This window comes from Dipodomys ordii, unplaced genomic scaffold (genome assembly GCF_000151885.1).
Source record: "Dipodomys ordii isolate 6190 unplaced genomic scaffold, Dord_2.0 Scaffold195, whole genome shotgun sequence".
Lineage (NCBI taxonomy): Eukaryota > Metazoa > Chordata > Mammalia > Rodentia > Heteromyidae > Dipodomys > Dipodomys ordii.
In genome coordinates this window covers 377,889-397,198 of record NW_012267411.1, presented here as the reverse complement: position 1 = coordinate 397,198, position 19,310 = coordinate 377,889, and the positions used below count along the sequence as shown (strand labels likewise).

Genomic DNA, 19,310 nt, shown 5'->3' with positions numbered 1-19,310 from the left:
CCGCCGGCCAAGCGCGGGGTGCGGGTGGCCCGGGTGCGGGCCGCGCAGCTATCAGATCACAGCACTGCCCTGGGCCATCAAAGAGCGGCTCCGACCTTCTCCAGCCTCCGTGGGGCTGTGAACTCGCGTCTGTAGAAACCTCCCTTTGGGGTGGGGGTGGGGGGCAGGCGATTCCTGAAGAGCCAGCAGCCACCCCACTCCCCCGAGCCCATTCCTTTCTTGGTGAAACTTGGGGTGCGCCTTGGGGTTCCAGGGATCTTACTTCCTTCTTGGAAAAGCCAAGGCTAAGGGAAAGGGGTAAGAAAGGAGCCACTTTAAAAGAGCCACTGGGTAATAACACCACCTGGACGGAGTCTTTGGAACCTTCGAGCTTTGTGGGCAGGATAGCAAAGTAAATCGTTCTCCATTACCGAAGTTAGCGACCCAGAACGAAAGCTAGAGGCACGAGAGGAGAGGTGACTCGTGGGGTTCACCAGCAGGCGGTGGGACCCTGCGGAAGACCACCCAAATGGCCACCAGAATTGAGATGTCCACTGACTTGGCTTCTCCAACACCGGAGGCAGATACAAAAATAAACGCCAACAGTGTAATATTCCTCTAGTTGTTTTACTCATCACCTAACTTCAACTATGATCAACTCAATATTTTTTCATCTACTGTCACCTTCTTGCCCCTGGGTATTTTGAAGCAAGCTCCAGGTAGTAAATTTTAGTCTGTTATAGTTGGTATAGTATAGTTATAAATAGTATAGTGTTGTATAGTATAGTTAGTGTAGTAGTGTATAATAAGTATGTTATAGCTAGTATTGTCTTTTGGTAGCCATCAAGAATTGGTTCCAGGACCACAAGTACCAACATGTAAGAACGCTGATTTAAGGTCAAGTCCTTATATAAAATGGCTTAGTATCTGCTTATAGCCTATTAATCCTTAATAGTTCAGATCACTTGCAGATTGCTAATTTAGGTGCTACAGAAATAAGCATTAATACATGATCGTTTAAGAAATAATAATGAGAAAAAAATCTGTATATGTCCAATACAGCCACAACATTCACTTCCTGATACTTTTGCTTCATAGTTGGCTAAATCCACAGATACAGAACCTGTGGATAAGGCCATCATGTATGGAATGTATCTCTAAGAGCTCTTTAAAAAAAGGTAACCACATTGTTATCCATCTAAACATAATTCCTTTGATATTAAATATCGAGCCATCGTCAATATCTCTAATTTTCTCATAAATATAATAATTTACATCTTTTTAAAAGTAATGGTTTTCCAGAAGGATTTCAATTCACCATGTCAAGTTATGCACACAATGCATCCTGATTAGTGTCACTCCTTCCTTCCTTTTCCTCTCCCCCACCTCTCTCCTTACCCCCATCCCTCATCCCTACTCTATTTTCACATAGCATATTGAGTATTTATATGTCATAACTTTTCAAAACATGTTAAGAAATCAGAAGTCAAATAATATGCCTCTACTGTTGATTCTTTTCTGTAGGTTACTAAATTTAAAAATATTAAGTAGCAAGGTCCAAAATATATGTTCATCATGTTAAGGTTTTTGTAAAATCTTAGCTCCATGTCAGTCTTGCCAAAATATACAGTATGTGTATTTTTCTTTAAAGAAAAGAAGGTTCTGGTGCCAGAGTTAAAAGTCTGAAAATTAATCTCTCAGAGACTCCAACATTCACCACTCTCTGGCTGGGTCAGAAAATGAACTCTTGTGTAGGGATATTTTTTCAGAGGATTAAGAAGAGGGGAGGAGACACTTAATCCTGTGTTTCCTAGTACAGGGCATTTGAAAGAAGAGATATGACTCCTGGCAAAAGTGTGGTGAGTACTTTGGAATTAGTATTTTTCATGAAATTATTATTTTTCCACCTAGCTCTAAAGAAGTCAATGGAGTTCAGTTCATAACTTTGAGACCAACTTTGTCACCAACTAGTGACAAGCACCAAAATTGGACCAGAAACCTAGTGTTTTTGCTTCTTGACAGTTGTTCAAGAAAGAAGGCCTTGGGTATTCTGAAGACTCTCCTGCCCATCCTGGACTGGCTCCCCAAGTACCGAGTGAAGGAATGGCTGCTTAGTGACATCATTTCAGGAGTCAGCACTGGGCTAGTGGGGACACTGCAAGGTAAGATTTGGGTGGGTTGGGTTTCAAATAATTGAGAGTTATTGTCTCCAGTGGCAGTTCACTGCTGTGAGGCTATAACTATTGCTTCCTTATTCTTCAAGACTTTTCTTCTTTCCTCTGGGATCCCTTAGATAGAGTCACCTCTGTTCTCTTCCATTGAGATCTTTCCCCTGGAAACATTGCTGCTTCTCTAGCTGTGTGGCTCCAACTTAGAGGTATATACTCAGTAGTAGCTTCTCAAATATAGGGACCACAATTCCCAATAAGAAATATAAATTTCTGGGACAAGCAGAAAATGTCAAAAGCCATGTACATATGATCAGATAAGATGATGTTAAACAAAATGACCCTAAGATAGGGACACAAGTGGTTTTTTTCTTGCTTGCTATTGTTTCTAACGTATTTATAATGTACCATGTGATTTTTTTTTGTTTCTTTGTATGTTCTTCCCCCACGGTATAACCCCTGTTTTCACTGTATTTGATGTCCGTGCCCTGAATCTTGTATACACACTTCCCCAGCTTGGGGAGGGGAAGGGAAAAAACAAAATGCTTAAATAGGGATACAGGTTGACCCATTGGAACAATGAGGTATACAAGACACTATGTTGAAAAAAGAACTTTACAATTTAGGCAGGGAGGGGGGGAGGGAAAGGGGGAGGGAGGGAGGGGCGGAGTATAGTTGTAGAGGTGGAGGGAAGGGAGGGAAGGGGAAAAACAAAGGAGGAGGTAACAATGCTTGATAGGAAATGTACTCATTACCTTGCTAATGTAACTGTAACCCCTCTGTACAGTATTTTTACAATAAGAAACATATTTTTTTTAGAAAAAGCCAGAGGTGGAGCTGTGGCTCAAGTGATAGCACCACCAGCCTTGCAAGAGTAAAAACTCAGAGATAGTGTCCAAGCTCTGAGTTCAAGCCCCAGGACCAGCACAAAAGTGGGAAGGAGGGAGGGAAAGAAAAAGGGAGGGAGATGTTACTGTTTTCCAAGAAGTCTTATAAAATAAAATTTCCGGTTCCCTAAAAAAAGAAATATGAATTATAGCTATACAGACAGAGCTAATGTTTCTGTGAAAGAATACCCTCACCACAAGTTGTGCATTCTGATATTTTCTATTCTGTTCTATTGTATTTTGTTTATTTATTTATTTATTTGGCAGTACTGAGGTTCAAACTCAGGGCTTTGCGCTTGCTAGGCAAACAGTGCTACAGCTCAAATCACATCTCTGCCTCTACTGTGCTTACTTTTAGAATTATTTAAGGTCATTGAATTATTTTACATTCCACACATGGATCTTGACCTGCAGTGTAAAACTAGTGTAAAAACAATGAAGAAAGTACCTTCGCTCAGACTATACATGATCTTTTTTGTTTCTTTCCTCCCCCCATACAATACTTTATTCATCTTTTTATTTTAAGCTTCTGGGTATATGTCTTGACGTAGGTGCTTTAGAAATTGAACTTATTCCATAATATTTCCATGAGCATCTTAGAAATCATTTATGTGGATGGTGGGTAGCAGTTTGGGCCTTCTGCTCCTCTCCCCCTTCCTCACCTCCTTGTTTCTGTGCCTTTACTGCCCTTTCCAAAGCTGCAAAATTGTGAAAACAAGACTCTTGTTTATTTGCTATAATTCTAAGAAGTACCTAATGTGGTAGGCACTGGGTATGCTGACAAGAATAAGATGCACCATCTGCTTTCCAAGAGCTCATGAGATACGGAAATGCAGTGTGCTTAGAGTTATGGTAGGGTAGCATTCCCTGTGACGTGAGTGCTAATGCAGTAGATGTGTGCTACCCAGTCTTAGGGGTTGGGGATAAGTTCCTGCAAGTTGAGTTGTCAAAGTGGAGTTTCCTTAAAGGTTAAGTCTGGGTTTTCCAGGTAATAAGCAGTGATGTAGAGTGTGGCTGGATGTAGAAAGGTGGTCTGTCCATAGACTATTTCAGAATGATATTGTGGGTTAAGATCTGATTAATCAGATCAGGGCATATAGATTCCCACAGAGAAGGAAGATGCTCTTGGGCCCTAATGTGAAGCCTCAACTGGTTTCAGTACTTCTGAATGCTTGAAGGTGTGGGAGAAAGAGCAGGATGGGGTCAGCTTCCCCACAGCTCCAAGAGCAAGGCTATGGCAGCAGCCTGGGTCCTTGTGGAATAAAAGCCATATCTGACTCATACTCATATAGCAAGCACCAACCACAGATATTACCACTCAGTTCATAACTCCATGAATACTTACTTAAAAGAGGACTGAACTGTACTACTGATAATGAATCATCCTTATATATGAAAAATGGTACTTCAAGCTCCAAGTCTCCCCACTTTTCAAGACAATTATATGTAAAGGTTAATTTTGTTTAGTATGTATCAGCCATTAGGCTTTGGTCAGATATCTCATTTAATCCAAACATCAACCACGCAAGTTAGATGCTACCAACCAATATCTCCTATATAATAGAGGAGAAAGTTAATAAACCTTATCCAAGGTCATAGAGCTAGTGATAAAGCTAGAATTTGAACCTAGTGTCTAAATCCTACAACTTGTATACTATGCCTAGTTCTTTACAGGTAGTTATGTTTTTCTAGGAACATTCACTCCATAAAGTTCTCATTGTAAGGTGAATTTCCAGAAGGTTAATCTGACTCATACTTACATTTTTTAAAATCATTTGTTTTATTATGTGTTTATGTACTAAATCTATAAGACACTGTTTAGCCAGGACAGTTAATAATTTACTCACAGGCCAGGCAATGACCTCGTGGAACCCCGTTTCCAGTGGCAGAGATGGGAATTTGTTAAACTACTTATTTAATTATATACTTATTCAAATAGAAAAAGAATTCCCGATTGCAGTATTCTCTGTGGTGGTGACCTATGCTGTCATAGGCCTTAACTTGGGAAGGGAGGTCTATTTTAGATACAATGGTTGGGAATGCTTTAGTGAGGAGGTGAGATTTAGACAGAGCCCAGAGGATGGGAGAGTGAGATAATCATGCGATGAGCAGAAAGAAGAGCACAGGGAAAGGTGTAAAGACCCTGAAGATGAGCACTGCTGAGTACTCTGCAGGGAGGGGCAGAAAGAATTTGGTGTAGATGAAGTGCAGGTGGGGAGGTGGCTAACAATGAAATAGTAGATAAAGTTAGGCAAGACCAGGTTGAGGGTAAGACAGAGAAAGTACTCACTGGAGGGGAGCAGGGGACTCTTTAAACATTGTACTCTTGGCATCTCACCTAGCTTACCCTAAACTCAGCCCTGAGGACAAATGTCTCAGCTTGAGGCAGACAGACAGGACATCAAGAGAGCTCCAAAGCTGGGCACCATTGGCTCAAACCTGTAATTCTAGCTACTCATGGAGCTGAGACCTGAGGATCATGGTTCAAAGCTAGCCCAGGCAGGAAAGTCCATGAGACTTTATCTCCAGTAAATTACTCAGAAATAGCAGGAAATGGCACTGTGGCTCAAGTGGTAGAGCACTAGCACAAATAGGCCCAGGAACAGAGCCCAGGCCCTGAGTTCAAGCCCCAGGAACTGCAGAGAGAGAAAAAAAGATCTCCAAGGTCTGAAATATATTTTGCAGCAAGAATCCCCTATATGCACTGACGGGTACAAATGAATTCTGCAGATTAAGGTGTCGGCGTCTATAGCTGGGGAAATGACCATGTCATGGATTAAAATGGCAGAGACGGCTACAGAGCAGGTTTGGGATGGAAAATTCAAGATTTCCTTTTAGGCATGTTATATTTGAAATACATGCAACACATCTAATTGGCTGTGCCAAACTAAAGTTAGAGCTACTACAATTGTGAAGGTCAGAAAGACAGTCTGGCCACACTTAAAAATCAGGAAAACGCCACTTTAGAGGTGATCATTTAAGAGTGGAAGCCAGGCCCACATCTATAATCCTAGTGAATAGGGAGGCTGAGGCAAGTAGAACTGTGAGTTCTGGGCCAGCCTAAGCTGCACAGAAACAACATGTCTGAAGAATTTAAGGGCTACTGGAGCACAGGTAGCTCATTCCTGTTACCTTAGCTACTCAGGAGATTGAGATCTGATGATTGCAATTTGAAGCTAATCCAGGCAGGAAAATTCATAAGACTCATCTCCAATTAACTAGCAAAAGCCAAAGGTGAAGCTGTGGCTCAAGTGGTAGAGCACCACCCATGAGTGAAAAAATTAATAGATAGTACCCAGGCCCTGGAGTTTAAATCCCACACTGGTGCAATAAGGAAAAAACACCCGGATTCAGTGGTGAAAGGCCCACCTAGCAAGCACAAGGACTTGGATTTGATCTCCAGTGAATAAATACATAGAAGTAAGAGAGTAAAAATGCCTGTGATCAGCTAGGAAGAAAGGGCAGATGAGGGAAAGAAGAGAAAGTCTTGGCATACTCAGAAATCAAGAAGATGAGAACGGGCAACAAAGAGCCTCAGAAATTTGGATTCAGGAAATTGGAGAAAAAAAATATGAGAAAAGTATGATCAAAGGAATGAGGGACTGGAAGCCAAGAGAAGGGAAAAAGAAAGAAAATTGCAAAGAAGGAAGGAAGGAAAGAAAGAAGGGAGGGGGAGGGAGGAAAGGAGGGAGGGAGGGAGAGAGGGAGAGAAGGAAGGAGGGAGAGAGGGAGGGGAGAGGAGGGAGAGAGAGGGAGGGGAGAGGGAGGGAGGAGAAAGGGAGGAGAGAGGGAGGAGAGAGGAAAGAAAGGAGAGAGAACAAAAAAGAGAGAGAAAGAGGAGCCAATAGGTAGGGAATGGTGAAGACTGCTTTTAAGAAGTTTTGCCCTGAGTTGAGGAGAGGTAAAGGATAAAGGTAGAGTGAAGAAGAACTAGGCTGTCTTTTTTTTCCATTTCCTGGAATTCATTTTGATGTATTTTTTCCCTTTTAACACAGGAGCTACTAGAATATATTTGAGAACTGGTAGGGGTAATCTAGTAGAAGGAAGATATCTGTGATCTAAGAGGTAGCGGAGAAACTACTAGAAGCCAACTCATGAAAAGGAGTGCTTGGGTTTGGGACTGAAAGGGGAGGAATTACTCATTACAGACAAGGAGGTTACCTCCATTTTTCAGAGGAAGACTGCGCCAAAAATCATGCAGATGCAGAGGGGCTTGGAATTTTGATGAAAAGCACCCTGGGAGCATCTCTTCTGAATTCCATATTTTCAATCAAGTGTAAGATATGCTTCTTAATTTGGAGTCCGGTGGGAAGCGGGGAGGGCAGTTTGAGGATAGTTGAAGAAGAAAGGCACATTCCTAGGGAGATGTTTCTTGGGTCACCAGGCAGCACTGTGTGTGCCTCACGGGTGCAGGGGACCACACGAAACAGCTTGGTCCTAAGTGCAATGCCCCCAGTCCCATTCGTCTCACAGCTTCCTGGCTGTCATAGAAAAAGTAGATGCTTGGGTTCAACAGGACCGGATTGCTGGATAGAAAGGAGAGGGTGTGTGACATTTCATAAAGTGTGCAGGATGAGCAGGAGGGTGCCAAGAGGGAGAGAGGGGAGAAGTGTGGGAGCAGGGATCCCACAGTGGGGTAGTGGGTAACCTAGAGGCCTCAGAGAAAGGGAGAGGGAGGGTAAGGATGTGACCAGTTGTCCTGCTGGTGGTGGGAAGCTGTGGCACCCAGCCATTGGCTGGGAGCCCAGCAGTGGTGGGAAATTCATCAGAGATGATAGGCTCATGTTCCTCAGAAGCAGGAGGTTGCTCAGGATAATGAGCTCTTTTTTTAACTTTTATTATTATTATTATAAAAATATCCTCTTAAGCAGCAAAAGATCTATGCAACCCTTGTATTGCTTATCTGTACTCACTGCTATGGGCAGTCTGCCCCCTGCTTTGCATCTTGAGCTGTTATTTATTTGCTTCTCTGCTAAGCAGTGCCAGCAAGTCTAACGTGAAGTCTACAGGTCGGTAGACTCAGTTTGGGCTAAGGCCCATCTTCTTGTGGCCTACTGGATGCCAAGTCTTGTGTTTTAGAAGTCTCTCAGCACTTGTGATATCAGTATATGTCGCCATTGTATTGATCAGCAGTGCAACACAGAGATTCCATATTTAAGCCAGGGCTTCAGGTTTCTTTACAAGCTATATAGTTTCAAAATTGCTGTACCAATAAAGATAATGACATAATACATTTGATACCAGTTGTCCCCAAATGCTCTGAAAAAACTGAAAAAGTCCTCATTTTCCAGGCATATGAGGAACTGCAGGAGGAACAGGATAAAAACAAAAAACAACACAAAACAAAACAACAAAGCAACAAAGCTGTAGAGCCCAGTCAGGGAACTGGAAGTGTGAGCAGGACTTGGGAAATGACCATAGGAAACCCCTTGTGCTTCCATTCCTGCTCCTTCTCTTTTTTTTCCTTTCTGAACCACTCTTCCACTCCATGTTCCTCAGGCTATTGATTATAACAATTTCTTGATGTAACTTTCATATTAAAACATTTGCATCAGTAAAAATCTGGTATGTAAATTATATAGAGGCAGAGACTTTAACAGTCCCTGGCACAGCGTAGGTAGATACTTAATCAAAAGTTGCTAAAGCCAGGCAATGGTGGGCTCATGCTTATAATCCTAGCTACAAGAGTCTGAGATCTGAGGATTGTGGTTCAAAGCCAGCCATGGCAGGAAAGTCTGTGAGACTCTTATCTCCAATAAACTACTCAGAAAACCAGAAGTGGCGCTGTGGGCTCAAGTGGTAGAGCGCTAGCCTTGAGCTGAAGAGCTGAGGGACAGTGCTCAGGCCCAGAGTTCAAGTCCCAACTGACCAAAAAAAGAAAAAAGAAAAAAAAAAGCCAGCCAGGTAGAAAAATATGTCAGATTCTTATCTCCAATTAACCACCCAAAAGCCAGAAGTGGAGCTGTGGTAAAGCACTAGCCTTGAGAAAAAAAAAGAAGAAAGAAAGAAAAAAAGAAAGAAGGAAGGAAGGAAGGAAGGAGAGAGAGAGAAAGAAAGAAAGAAAGAAAGAAAGAAAGAAAGAAAGAAAGAAAGAAAGAAAGAAAGAAAATAAGAGAAATCCTCAGGAATAATACCCGGGCTCTAGCCCCAGGACTGGCCCAAAAAAGAAAAAAGAAAAAAATGTTGCTGAGAGACTGACTACTCATTGGAGAAAAGTGAAAAATACATATAAGGAACATGAAGATAACATGTTCTGTACAAACAAAATGCCTCCTTTTGATCCTGTCATATAGTTAACTCTCATAGCTTAGTAAATATCCAACTAGACACATAAATGTGTGTCTATATAAAGGTTATATAATGTCTGGGAACAAAAAGCACCAAGTTAAGGTGGAGAAGAAGACAGGTTATGGTTGAGTAAAAAGATTCGGTTTTAACTGTACTGGCAATAAGTGATTTCCTGAAGAAATAAGGCAATTTGGTTTCCTTTTAGTGCTTGTACATGATCTTGTACGTGCTAGGCAAGCTCTGTACTGCTGAGTTACTTCCCTGACTGTAATGATTTCTTTCTGACACTGGATTGTGACACATGGGTATTTACTATATTAATTGTCCTTTTTTCTGTATCTGAATTATTATTTATTATATTAAAAACCTGAAAAAGATTTTTAAAAATCTGAGATTAGATAATTATTTGAAAAATATTTCTAGATTTAAATCGTGTACAACATACATGTTTATTTTTAATAAAACTGCATATGCATACTTATTAATTTTCAATCTTTGTTTTTCTCACTTAAAATTACTTTGCATTTCTCTATGTCAGTAATATACCTCTATACATCATATCATTTGCATTTCAGAGAATTATACCCTTTAAAAAATAAATGGGACAGCACAGAATTACAATGTAATTCTCTACTTAGGGACATTTATTCTGTAAGTAATTTTGAGTGCCTGTGCGTGGGGAGCATTTGGATTGTTATCACTTTTTCATATTTGTTACAAAAGGAAGCCTTTACTATGAATTAGGATCAAAGGGTTAGATTTTTCTCTCAGTAAGAGTGAAGTATGGGGAAATGGCATTGAATAATGTGTGTGGAGCACGTAAGTATTTAAGCAAGCAAGAGTCTTTATCTTCTTCCAACCTCTGTTATGAAGGTGAATGTTAATTTCTCTATAGCCTGACATTCATGGGTCCAAGGCTGCTGGCACAGCCTGCTGGCAGAGGTATCTCCTTTACCAGGGTGGCCTGATGCTTAGCCTAATATGCTTGGACTACTGCTAAACACAATTGCCATATTTCCCCCACTTGCTTTGTATTTAACTCCTGTAAAATACTATTTCCCACGGAGAAAGGAGAAAGAACATCTGAGCTCAAACAAACTGTTCATGTGCAAAGTGAAATCCTTTGGGCTAAATTAACTTGAGTTTTTACTCAACAACTGACTTGATTGTTCTCCCCAACAATCGGACTGAATTTACTGACCAATGGAGCCAGTTGGTTTGAGGAGATGACCCATGTGGAAGCAATAACTAGCCCAGCTGGTAAAATCATATTCTACCCCCAGCATAGCTATAGACTACATGCAAAATAAGAGCACGGGATGTTGTGTCCGTAAGTTGAGGGTATCTGTGAAAAGGCCTTTCTTAGTGTAGGATAAATATTACTACAATGTTTGTGAATTTACTGTGGTGGTTGTATTTTTTTAGGAATGGCGTATGCTCTCCTAGCTGCAGTTCCTGTTGGATACGGTCTCTATTCTGCTTTTTTTCCTATCCTGACTTACTTTATCTTTGGAACATCAAGGCACATCTCTGTTGGTAATTATAAGCATGCTTTCAATTATATTTGCTCATATTTAAAATGTTTCATATTTAGCCTGGGGCCGGTGGCTCACACCTGTAATCCTAGCTACTCAAGAGACTGAGATCTGGGGATTGTGGTTCAAAGTCAGTGGTGGCAGGAAAGTTCATGAGACTCTTATCTTCAATTAACAGTCCCCCACCCCCAGAGAAAACTGGAAGTGGAGCTATGGCTCAAGTGGAAGAGCACTAGCCTTGAATAAAAAACTCACAACCAGCACCCAGGCCCCTGAGTTCAAGCCCCAGAACTGCCCTTGCCCCCAAGTTTTACAGTTAAATGTGCACGAGACTGCTGTATCTTTGTTGATGTTTTCCAGGAATCAGCCTTTTGTGCTTTGTCTACTTTTCCTATGCAATGTCATCACTTAGGTTTATTTATAACTTCTTTTTTTTCATGACAGTGATAAAATGAAAGATTGAAAATTAAAACCCACCTTTAGATCTTAGCATGATTTGATTTTTAAATTTGACTGCATGTTTAAAAGTTTTCTCATGAATGAGGTGAATATGGTCAAAATACTTTATGTACATGTATAGAGCTGTTGAGAGTGGTTTCAGAAGGGGAAGAGAGGTTGCTGGAGGCGTGAGTCTGATCAGGGTGCACTCTATGCATACATGGACAGGTGAAATGAAATTCCCTTGTACACCTAATTGATGTTCATAAAAATGTTTTTAAAAATCACTTTAAGCCCCCAAATATAAAATGACAGAAAAATTTTCACAAGATCTTTGAAACCATTTATTTGGCTTGCATTTATTAACCTTGCATTTACTACATTATGTTAATCCAATACATTTTCATCATTTCATTAAAGAGTATCCTGGGCTGGGAAGGTGGCTCAGTGGTAGAGCACTTGCCTTGCATGCATGAGGCCCTGGGTTCGATTCCTCAGCACCACATAAGCAAAAAGAAAAAAGCTGGAAGTGGCGCTGTGGCTCAGGTGGTAGAATGCTAGCCTTGAGCTGAAGAGCTGAGGGACAGCGCCCAGGCCCAGAGTTCAGGTCCCACGACCAGACCCCCCCCCAAAAAAAAAGAGTATCCTTAACTGCGGTCACTAGTATTTGGTCAAAACAATTTAGAAACCAAACTTGGGTTCATCATAGATTTTCCTGTCATTCCTAAAATTTAGATTCACTTTTCCTACAGTGTCATAGGATATGAATATTTTTGTTCTATTTGGTGTCACTCTCATGTTTTTAATAGAGGTAATTTTGCTCCTACATGCATCTACCTGATGATTGTCTAGAAACAAATGGCAACCATGTACCTGCCTCCTCTCCCCATGCAGCCCAGTTCCCAGCCCACCTGTGCTTAGCTGTATTTCTTCCAATTAGTAGTTCACTGCTTCATCTGGAGATGGAGGTCAGGAGGAGGTTATTGACTGAAAGAACTTCTTTACCTTAGAGTATCAATCAGTATCCAACATTTCACTAGGCAAGGGACCTAGATTTGATGTTCTCCACATTTAGACATTTAAGTTTCATATTAAGTCTTCCCAACCATAAAGCCTTTCATTATCAAAGGATAGGCTCATCATTATCATCATCATCACCATCATCATCATCAGTAAAAATATATGTAGTGATTACAGCAGTTTCTGGAATAAATCAGGACCTTTCAAAACATGCATTTGATACACATTTTTTTGTCTTGTAAAGACAAAAAGAGAAACTATCCATGACCTTGAAATCAAAGTCCTGTGATATTCAGTGGTACCTAGATTCAGAGATAGAGATATTAGACATTAGATATCGTAGAAGATGAGATTATATGGAAAAATTAGAAGGAGCAAATAGAGATTCAAGTTATATGTCACCTCTGCCAGGAAACTTCTCTGACAATTCTGATGCCCACCTCCACATACATAGGAAAATTTCCCACAGAATAGGTTGGACCCCTTCTTATGTATTCACAAAGCATTCTGGATCCTATATTATAATCACACATCTACTCATCTCCCAAGGCCATTTTGAATGCCCCGGGACATCTGATTTTCAGGTTTATGAGTGAACAAAAAAATATTTTCCACTGAGCACCAGTGACTTATGCCTGTAATCCTAGCCCCTGAAAAGACTGAGAACTGAGAACCCCAGTTTGAAGACAAGTCAGGCAGGAAAGTTTGTGAGACTTTTTATCTCCACTAAGCTACCAAAAAAGTTAGATATGGAGCTGTGGCTCAAGTGGTAGAGCCCTAACCTTGAGCAAAAGAAGCTCAGAGACAGTGCTCAGACCCTGCCAGGACCAGCACAAGAAAGTTGAATATATATATATATATATGTAAAGACAAAAAGAGAAACTATCCATGACCTTGAAATCAAAGTCCTGTGATATATATATATACAGATATATATACATATATCTGTGTATATATACATATATATCTGTGTATATATATTTCTCATCAGAGCTATTTCACATTTTTCTAATCCTGCAGGCATGTTGAGAAGTCTAAATATTTGTGATGAGTAATTGATTCATTGACAGAGTCTTTTTTCTTCCCCCAGGCCCTTTCCCTGTGGTCAGTTTAATGGTGGGCTCTGTGGTTCTGAGTATGGCCCCTGACGAGCGCTTTCATGTGCAAAGCAGCAATGGAAGTATATTGAACAGTACTGTGCTGGACACTGCAGCCAGAGATGCAGAAAGAGTGCTGATTGCTAGCACCCTTACTCTTCTGGTTGGGATCATACAGGTAACAGACTTATATAAAATATAGGTGCATGTAGCTAGGTGCCTGTGGCTCACGCCTGTAATCCTAGCTAGTCAGGAGATCTGATCCTGAGATCTGAGGATCACAGCTTGGGGCCAGCCTGGGCAAGAAAGTTCACAGGACTCTTCCCTCCAGTTAACCCCGCCCCACCCACCAAAAAATGTCTTTAAGTGGAGCTGTGGCTTAAGTGGTAGAGCACCAGCCCTTGGCCTTGAGCACAAAAGGTCAGGGACAGCACTCAGGCCCAGAGTTCTAGCCACAGGACAGGCACTAGGTAAGTAAGTAGGTAGGTAGGTAGATAGATAGATAGATAGATAGATAGATAGATAGATAGATAGATAGATAGATAGATAGATAGATCGAGATATACACACTTACATTTATACACACATATCTATATCTATCTATCTATCGATCTATGAGTGTGACTCTTATTTGAAATCATTTAAAAACGTGCACTTAGAGATTTATCTGAATGCAAAACAAAGTAATTTTCTAGAGCCTGAAGTTATTTTCTAAACTATATTGTTTAAGGTAAGATGATAAAAATAGACTTCAGGATTTCACTTATTAAGGCATACTTATGGTCAGAGTCAGAGACGGGAAAAGAAGAGCAGAAGAACATGCATGTGTGAGTTGCAAATGAGAGGAGGGAGGGGTGCAAGAATCCTAGGGGAGGTAAAATATTCCATTGTAGAGTTATGGGGCCTGAAAGTCACAGAAATAAGCAACATGGGTTCTGCTTATCTTAGAATGTATGCAGAACTAGTTTAAAACATATATTGGCTTAGAGTTTTAAGGTGGTAGAGGGAAGGGGAGACAGAGTCCATAAAGAAATCCAGGTTTGTTTCTTCTACGTGTTTTTGTGCCAGAGGCGGGCTACTGTTTTAACTAGTCTTAAGCTGAATTTGTTTCTATTTCGACAGTTGTTTTTTGTCATAGACAAACAGGTCTTTTTTCTTGTTCTTCTCACCCTAGCTGATATTTGGAGGCCTGCAGATTGGATTCATAGTGAGGTATTTGGCAGACCCTTTGGTTGGGGGATTCACAACAGCTGCTGCTTTTCAAGTGCTGGTCTCACAACTGAAAATTGTGCTCAACGTTTCAACCAAAAACTATAATGGCGTCCTCTCCATTATCTATGTGAGTGCTGCTTGTGCACAGGAAACGGGTCTCTCTACATGCAACTTGAGCCTGGGGAATTGGTGTTTCACTCTGCAGAGTGAAACATCAGATTTGTGGAGCTAGTCTTCTCCCAAAGGTGCCCAAGAATCAGGAATAACACAAAGAAGGCAGAATTGACAAATCATTGTTCTTAGCTGTTTTTGGAAAGGTTACCACTGTTAAAAACCATTTATAGGAAAAAGTAGTGTGATGAAGTACAGGCAGCTCTGAGATGCACTGAATTTGAGTTTTGATCTCAGGTTTGCTTTTGACAAGCTAAATGATATTAAATACATCTTGAAGTTTAATCAGTGAAAGTTCACACTTAGAAGTGGATTCAAATTCAAATTCTGGATTCAAATTCTGACCCTACTTCTTTTTTTTTTGGGGGGGGGGGGTCCGGTCATAGGGCTTGAAACTCTGGGCCTGGGCACTGTCCCTCAGCTCTTCAGCTCAAGGCTAGCGCTCTACCACTTGAGCCACAGCGCCACTTCCAGCTTTTTTCTTTTTTGCTTATGTGGTGCTGAGGAATAGAACCCAGGGCCTCATGCATGCAAGGCAAGCGCTCTACCACTGAGCCACCTTCCCAGCCCCTCTTTTTCTTTTTTTTCTGACCCTACTTCTTATTAGTCATGTGAGAAAATCACCATGCCTCAGTTTCCTTCATACAGAGGAGTGTAAATAGTATCAAATAAAAATAATTGAGGAGTACGTGTTCTAGAGCTTGGCATATAGCATGTGGTAAAATAGTCATTATGTTGAAAGTCAAGCATGGTGGTATGTGCCCTCTTCTACATTTGTGAGGCTAAAGCAGGAAGATGAGTTGGAGCCAGCCTGGGCTACAGAGTGAGACTTCGTCTAAATTGCAATAACAGCAAGAAGAAACTTATTATTTTCAAATTCTTATTTCAAGTCTGCTTTTCCTTTTCTTTAAAATGAAATGATTGGAGACATGTCTCTGGAGCCCTTTCTAATTATGAGAGACCATAAAATGCAGAAGGTAAATGTCCCAGTGATTATAAATGAAAAGGAACATTAGATACAGAGATGATTCAACATGTAAAAGATGCAAAAGAAGGCTAGAGATTACTCTAATTAGATTTGAAGACATTCTTGGATCTAAATATATGTTCTATATAAAGCCTGTGGCTGAGACTTGGAGAAGGGTGATAATAAGTAACATGATGTCACTCCAGCTTGGAGAAATAAAGCTGTGCAAAAATAATGTGCCAACATTTTCCTACCAGAGACCATACCTACTAGACAACACTAGCCGAGGCTGTTTTTAATTCGACATGATTTTGGCCATTCTCGCTATTTTTCCCTGACAAATTATCACTTCTTTTTGAGGCCTTTAGATTTTAATAAGCTCTGCCATTTATCTACTGTCTGATATACCTTGCTTTCACAGTCTCCATCAGACATTCATTTTTTAACTCATTTCCTTCATTTCACCTGTTTAGTAACTATTGACTGAACACTCAGTAAATGCACCAGTTCTGTTCATTCCTAGACAAGCCTACTGACTTGAGACCCATGAGCCTACCTTGGTGAGTGTGCTTGCCTTCTTGTATCAACATTGCTAGGCCTACACCAACTCAACTCACAGGAGGTTAAGGCTAATACTTGACCTTTGCAGAACAGGGCAAAAATAGCTTTTATTGTTGTGAGTGGTAGTATTTGAATCCAGGACCTTATAATTGGTAGATTGGTACTCTACCACTTCAGCCAGTCTCCCAGCCCTTTACTTCTTAATTATTTTTCAGATAGGATCTCATTTCTTTTTTTTTTCTTTTTATTTTGAAGGGGGAGGACATGTTACCAGTCTCAGACAGTAGTTCTCCTACCTGGCATTACAGTGTGTATCACCACACCCAGTATGTTTGTTTGTTTAAGTAATGGGTCTTGATCTTGGATCCTAATGGTTGATAGAGAGGCACTCATTATTATTATTATTATTATTATTATTATTATTTTGTCGGTGGTGGGGCTTGAACTCTGAGCCTGGAGGCTGTCCTTGAGCTCTTCAGTTCAAAGCGAGCACTCTAACACTTGAGTCACTGCAGCACTTCTGGTTTTCTGGTTGTTAATTTGGAGTCTCACAGACTCTTCCTGCCTGGGCTGGCTTTGAAGCATGATCCTCAGATTTCAGCCTCCTGAGTAGCTAGGATTACAGGCATGAGCTACCAGTGCCCAGCTTCTTATTATTTTTAAAAGTAGGGTCTTCCTTTATTCTGGGGTGCATGCCTAGCTGCAATCCACAAATGATAAACTTCCTGTTAGCTAGGGTAACAGACAGACATTATCCAGCTCAGCAATTTGTTGAGAAGGAGTCTCAAGAACTTTATTCTGCCTGGGCCATCCTTGAACTATGGTCCTAACAATCTTAGCCTCACAAGTAGCTAGGGTTACAGATGAGAGCCACTGGTACCCACCCACACTTGGCATATTGTTTGAGGTAGGAGATTTGCTAAAATTTTCCCAGGCTGCCTTTCAGTCTCACCTCCTGGGTAGCTGGGGATTATGGGTGTAAACCATCACATGCAACATGAATGTAGTTATATTTTTCTTTTTGCTGGTCCTGGGGCTTGAACTCAAGGCCTGGACTCTGTCCCTGAGCCTCTCTGTGCTCAAGGCTAGAGCTCTACCACTTGAGCCACAGTGCCACTTCCAGCTATTTGGGTGGTTTATTGGAGATAAGAGTCTCACAGACTTTACTGCGTGGGATGGCTTTGAACCGTGATCCTCAGATCTCAGCCTCCTGAATAGCTAGGATTACAGGCCTGAGCCACTGGCACCCAGCTGAATGTTATTTTTTTAACTCTCAAGTTAGCATGTGCCATAGAAATTTTGAATTTGTTGTATGTATGTATGTATATATGTATGTATTTTTGTGCTAGATGTGGGACTTCAACTCAGGGCCTGGGCACTGTCTCTGAGCTCTTGTGATCAAGCCTAGCACTCTACCACTTGAGCTACAGCTCCACTTATGGCTTTTTGAGTGGTTAATTGGAGATAAAAGGCTCAAAGATTTTTCTGCTTCAGCTGGCTTTGAACCATGATCCTCAGATCTTGGCATCCTGAGTATCTAGGATTATTAAGCCAGAAGCATCTACCTCTTACTATTTTCTTAAAGAGAAGTTTTAGGCTCATGAGAAAAACTGAGCAGAACGTATAGGATTTTCCAAAAAAAATTTCCCCACCCCAGCTTTCCCCACCAATAGCATTTGAATGGTTATTTTAACTGGTAGATCATAGAATCTCACGATAAATCAATTCCTCACAGGCCAGCCAATTGCCATGAAGGTATTTCAATTATCCCTATGTTTGGTAAATACAAGATCTGTATTTCTGGAAAGAACGAATGAATAAATCTGGAAACTATTTCATAAGGGTTGGAGGACCCACTGAACAGTTTTGTTTGTGGCATTACAGTTGTAATTGTTTATGAAGGAATTCTCCAGTGAATCAGAATAGTAGTGGATTCTTCCAAGAAAGATTTGTAAGACTGTGATAAAATGCTTTGCCTGAAATGTGCTAGTTAATTTGTTGCAACATTATTTACAACTTACAACAGCATTTTTGTTACTAGGTTGTACTTTTAGTGTATCACACTCCAAAAAGACACTGACAACTGGAAGTATCAGATACAAAGAATGGGAGGAAGAACTGTTAGAACAGTGGGAAAACTTCAATTCACACATAACAGGGTGCTGGGGGTTGGCAGTGATTTAGTAATTTAGCAATTTGTAACACCCTTGCAGATACTCAAGAGTTTAAGATCTTGTGAGCCTCTTGTTTATCTTTTGGGAATTTCTTTTGGGGTTTGAACTCAGGGCCTCACACTTACTAAGCAGGTGTTCTACCAACTTGAGCTAGCCTAATCTTGAGTTTTACTACCAATTACTTTCAATAGTTTATTTTGAAAAACCAAGGAGACCTTGCTTGCTTATGAAATGGTGCTTCTTGGTCTACTTCTTGTCCTCATGTGACAGGAGATGAACTGAAACATTCTGCCCAAAGGTGGGAGTTTTTGAAAGCCAGTTTAGCTCAGTCACACTTGTTCCTTTGAACTTATTTTGACATATGAAATTTACATCATTATAGTAAAGAAGGTAACACTTTAAGGGGCTGTCCATCTATTTTTAAAAAATCTGTAGCAGGAAATGCCACAGAGGTGATTACAAACTGGGAACTAAAATAAATCTATCTCTGAAAGTCAGCTATAATATTGAACATGATTTTTCCCTATAGTTTCATGTAATGCTGGGCAGAAATAATAATCAAAATGAAATGATACTAAAAGTTTCTAGCCATAGTAGAAATTATAATAAACTATAACCCATAACTAAAAAGCTCATGATTATGATTTGAATATGTTTTGGAAACTAGGCTAAAATACAGAATCATATCCATATTATATATATATATATATATATATATATTTGGGTCCGGTTGTGGGGCCTGAACTCTGGGCCTGGGCACTGTCCCTCAGCTCTTCAGCTCAAGGCTAGCACTCTACCACATGAGCTACAGTG

The 19,310-nt window shown here is 40.6% G+C and overlaps 1 protein-coding gene across 1 annotated transcript in view; it reads left to right on the top strand.

The window, feature by feature from the left end:
* The window catches only part of Slc26a4 (solute carrier family 26 (anion exchanger), member 4), a 62,510-nt gene that overhangs the window by 12,026 nt on the left and 31,174 nt on the right, over positions 1 to 19,310 (top strand). Inside the window, exons 2-5 of the mRNA XM_013034714.1 lie at positions 2,002 to 2,141; positions 10,748 to 10,858; positions 13,406 to 13,590; positions 14,587 to 14,751. Coding sequence (XP_012890168.1) covers positions 2,002 to 2,141; positions 10,748 to 10,858; positions 13,406 to 13,590; positions 14,587 to 14,751 — 601 coding nt within the window. The remainder of the gene's footprint in view (positions 1 to 2,001; positions 2,142 to 10,747; positions 10,859 to 13,405; positions 13,591 to 14,586; positions 14,752 to 19,310) is intronic.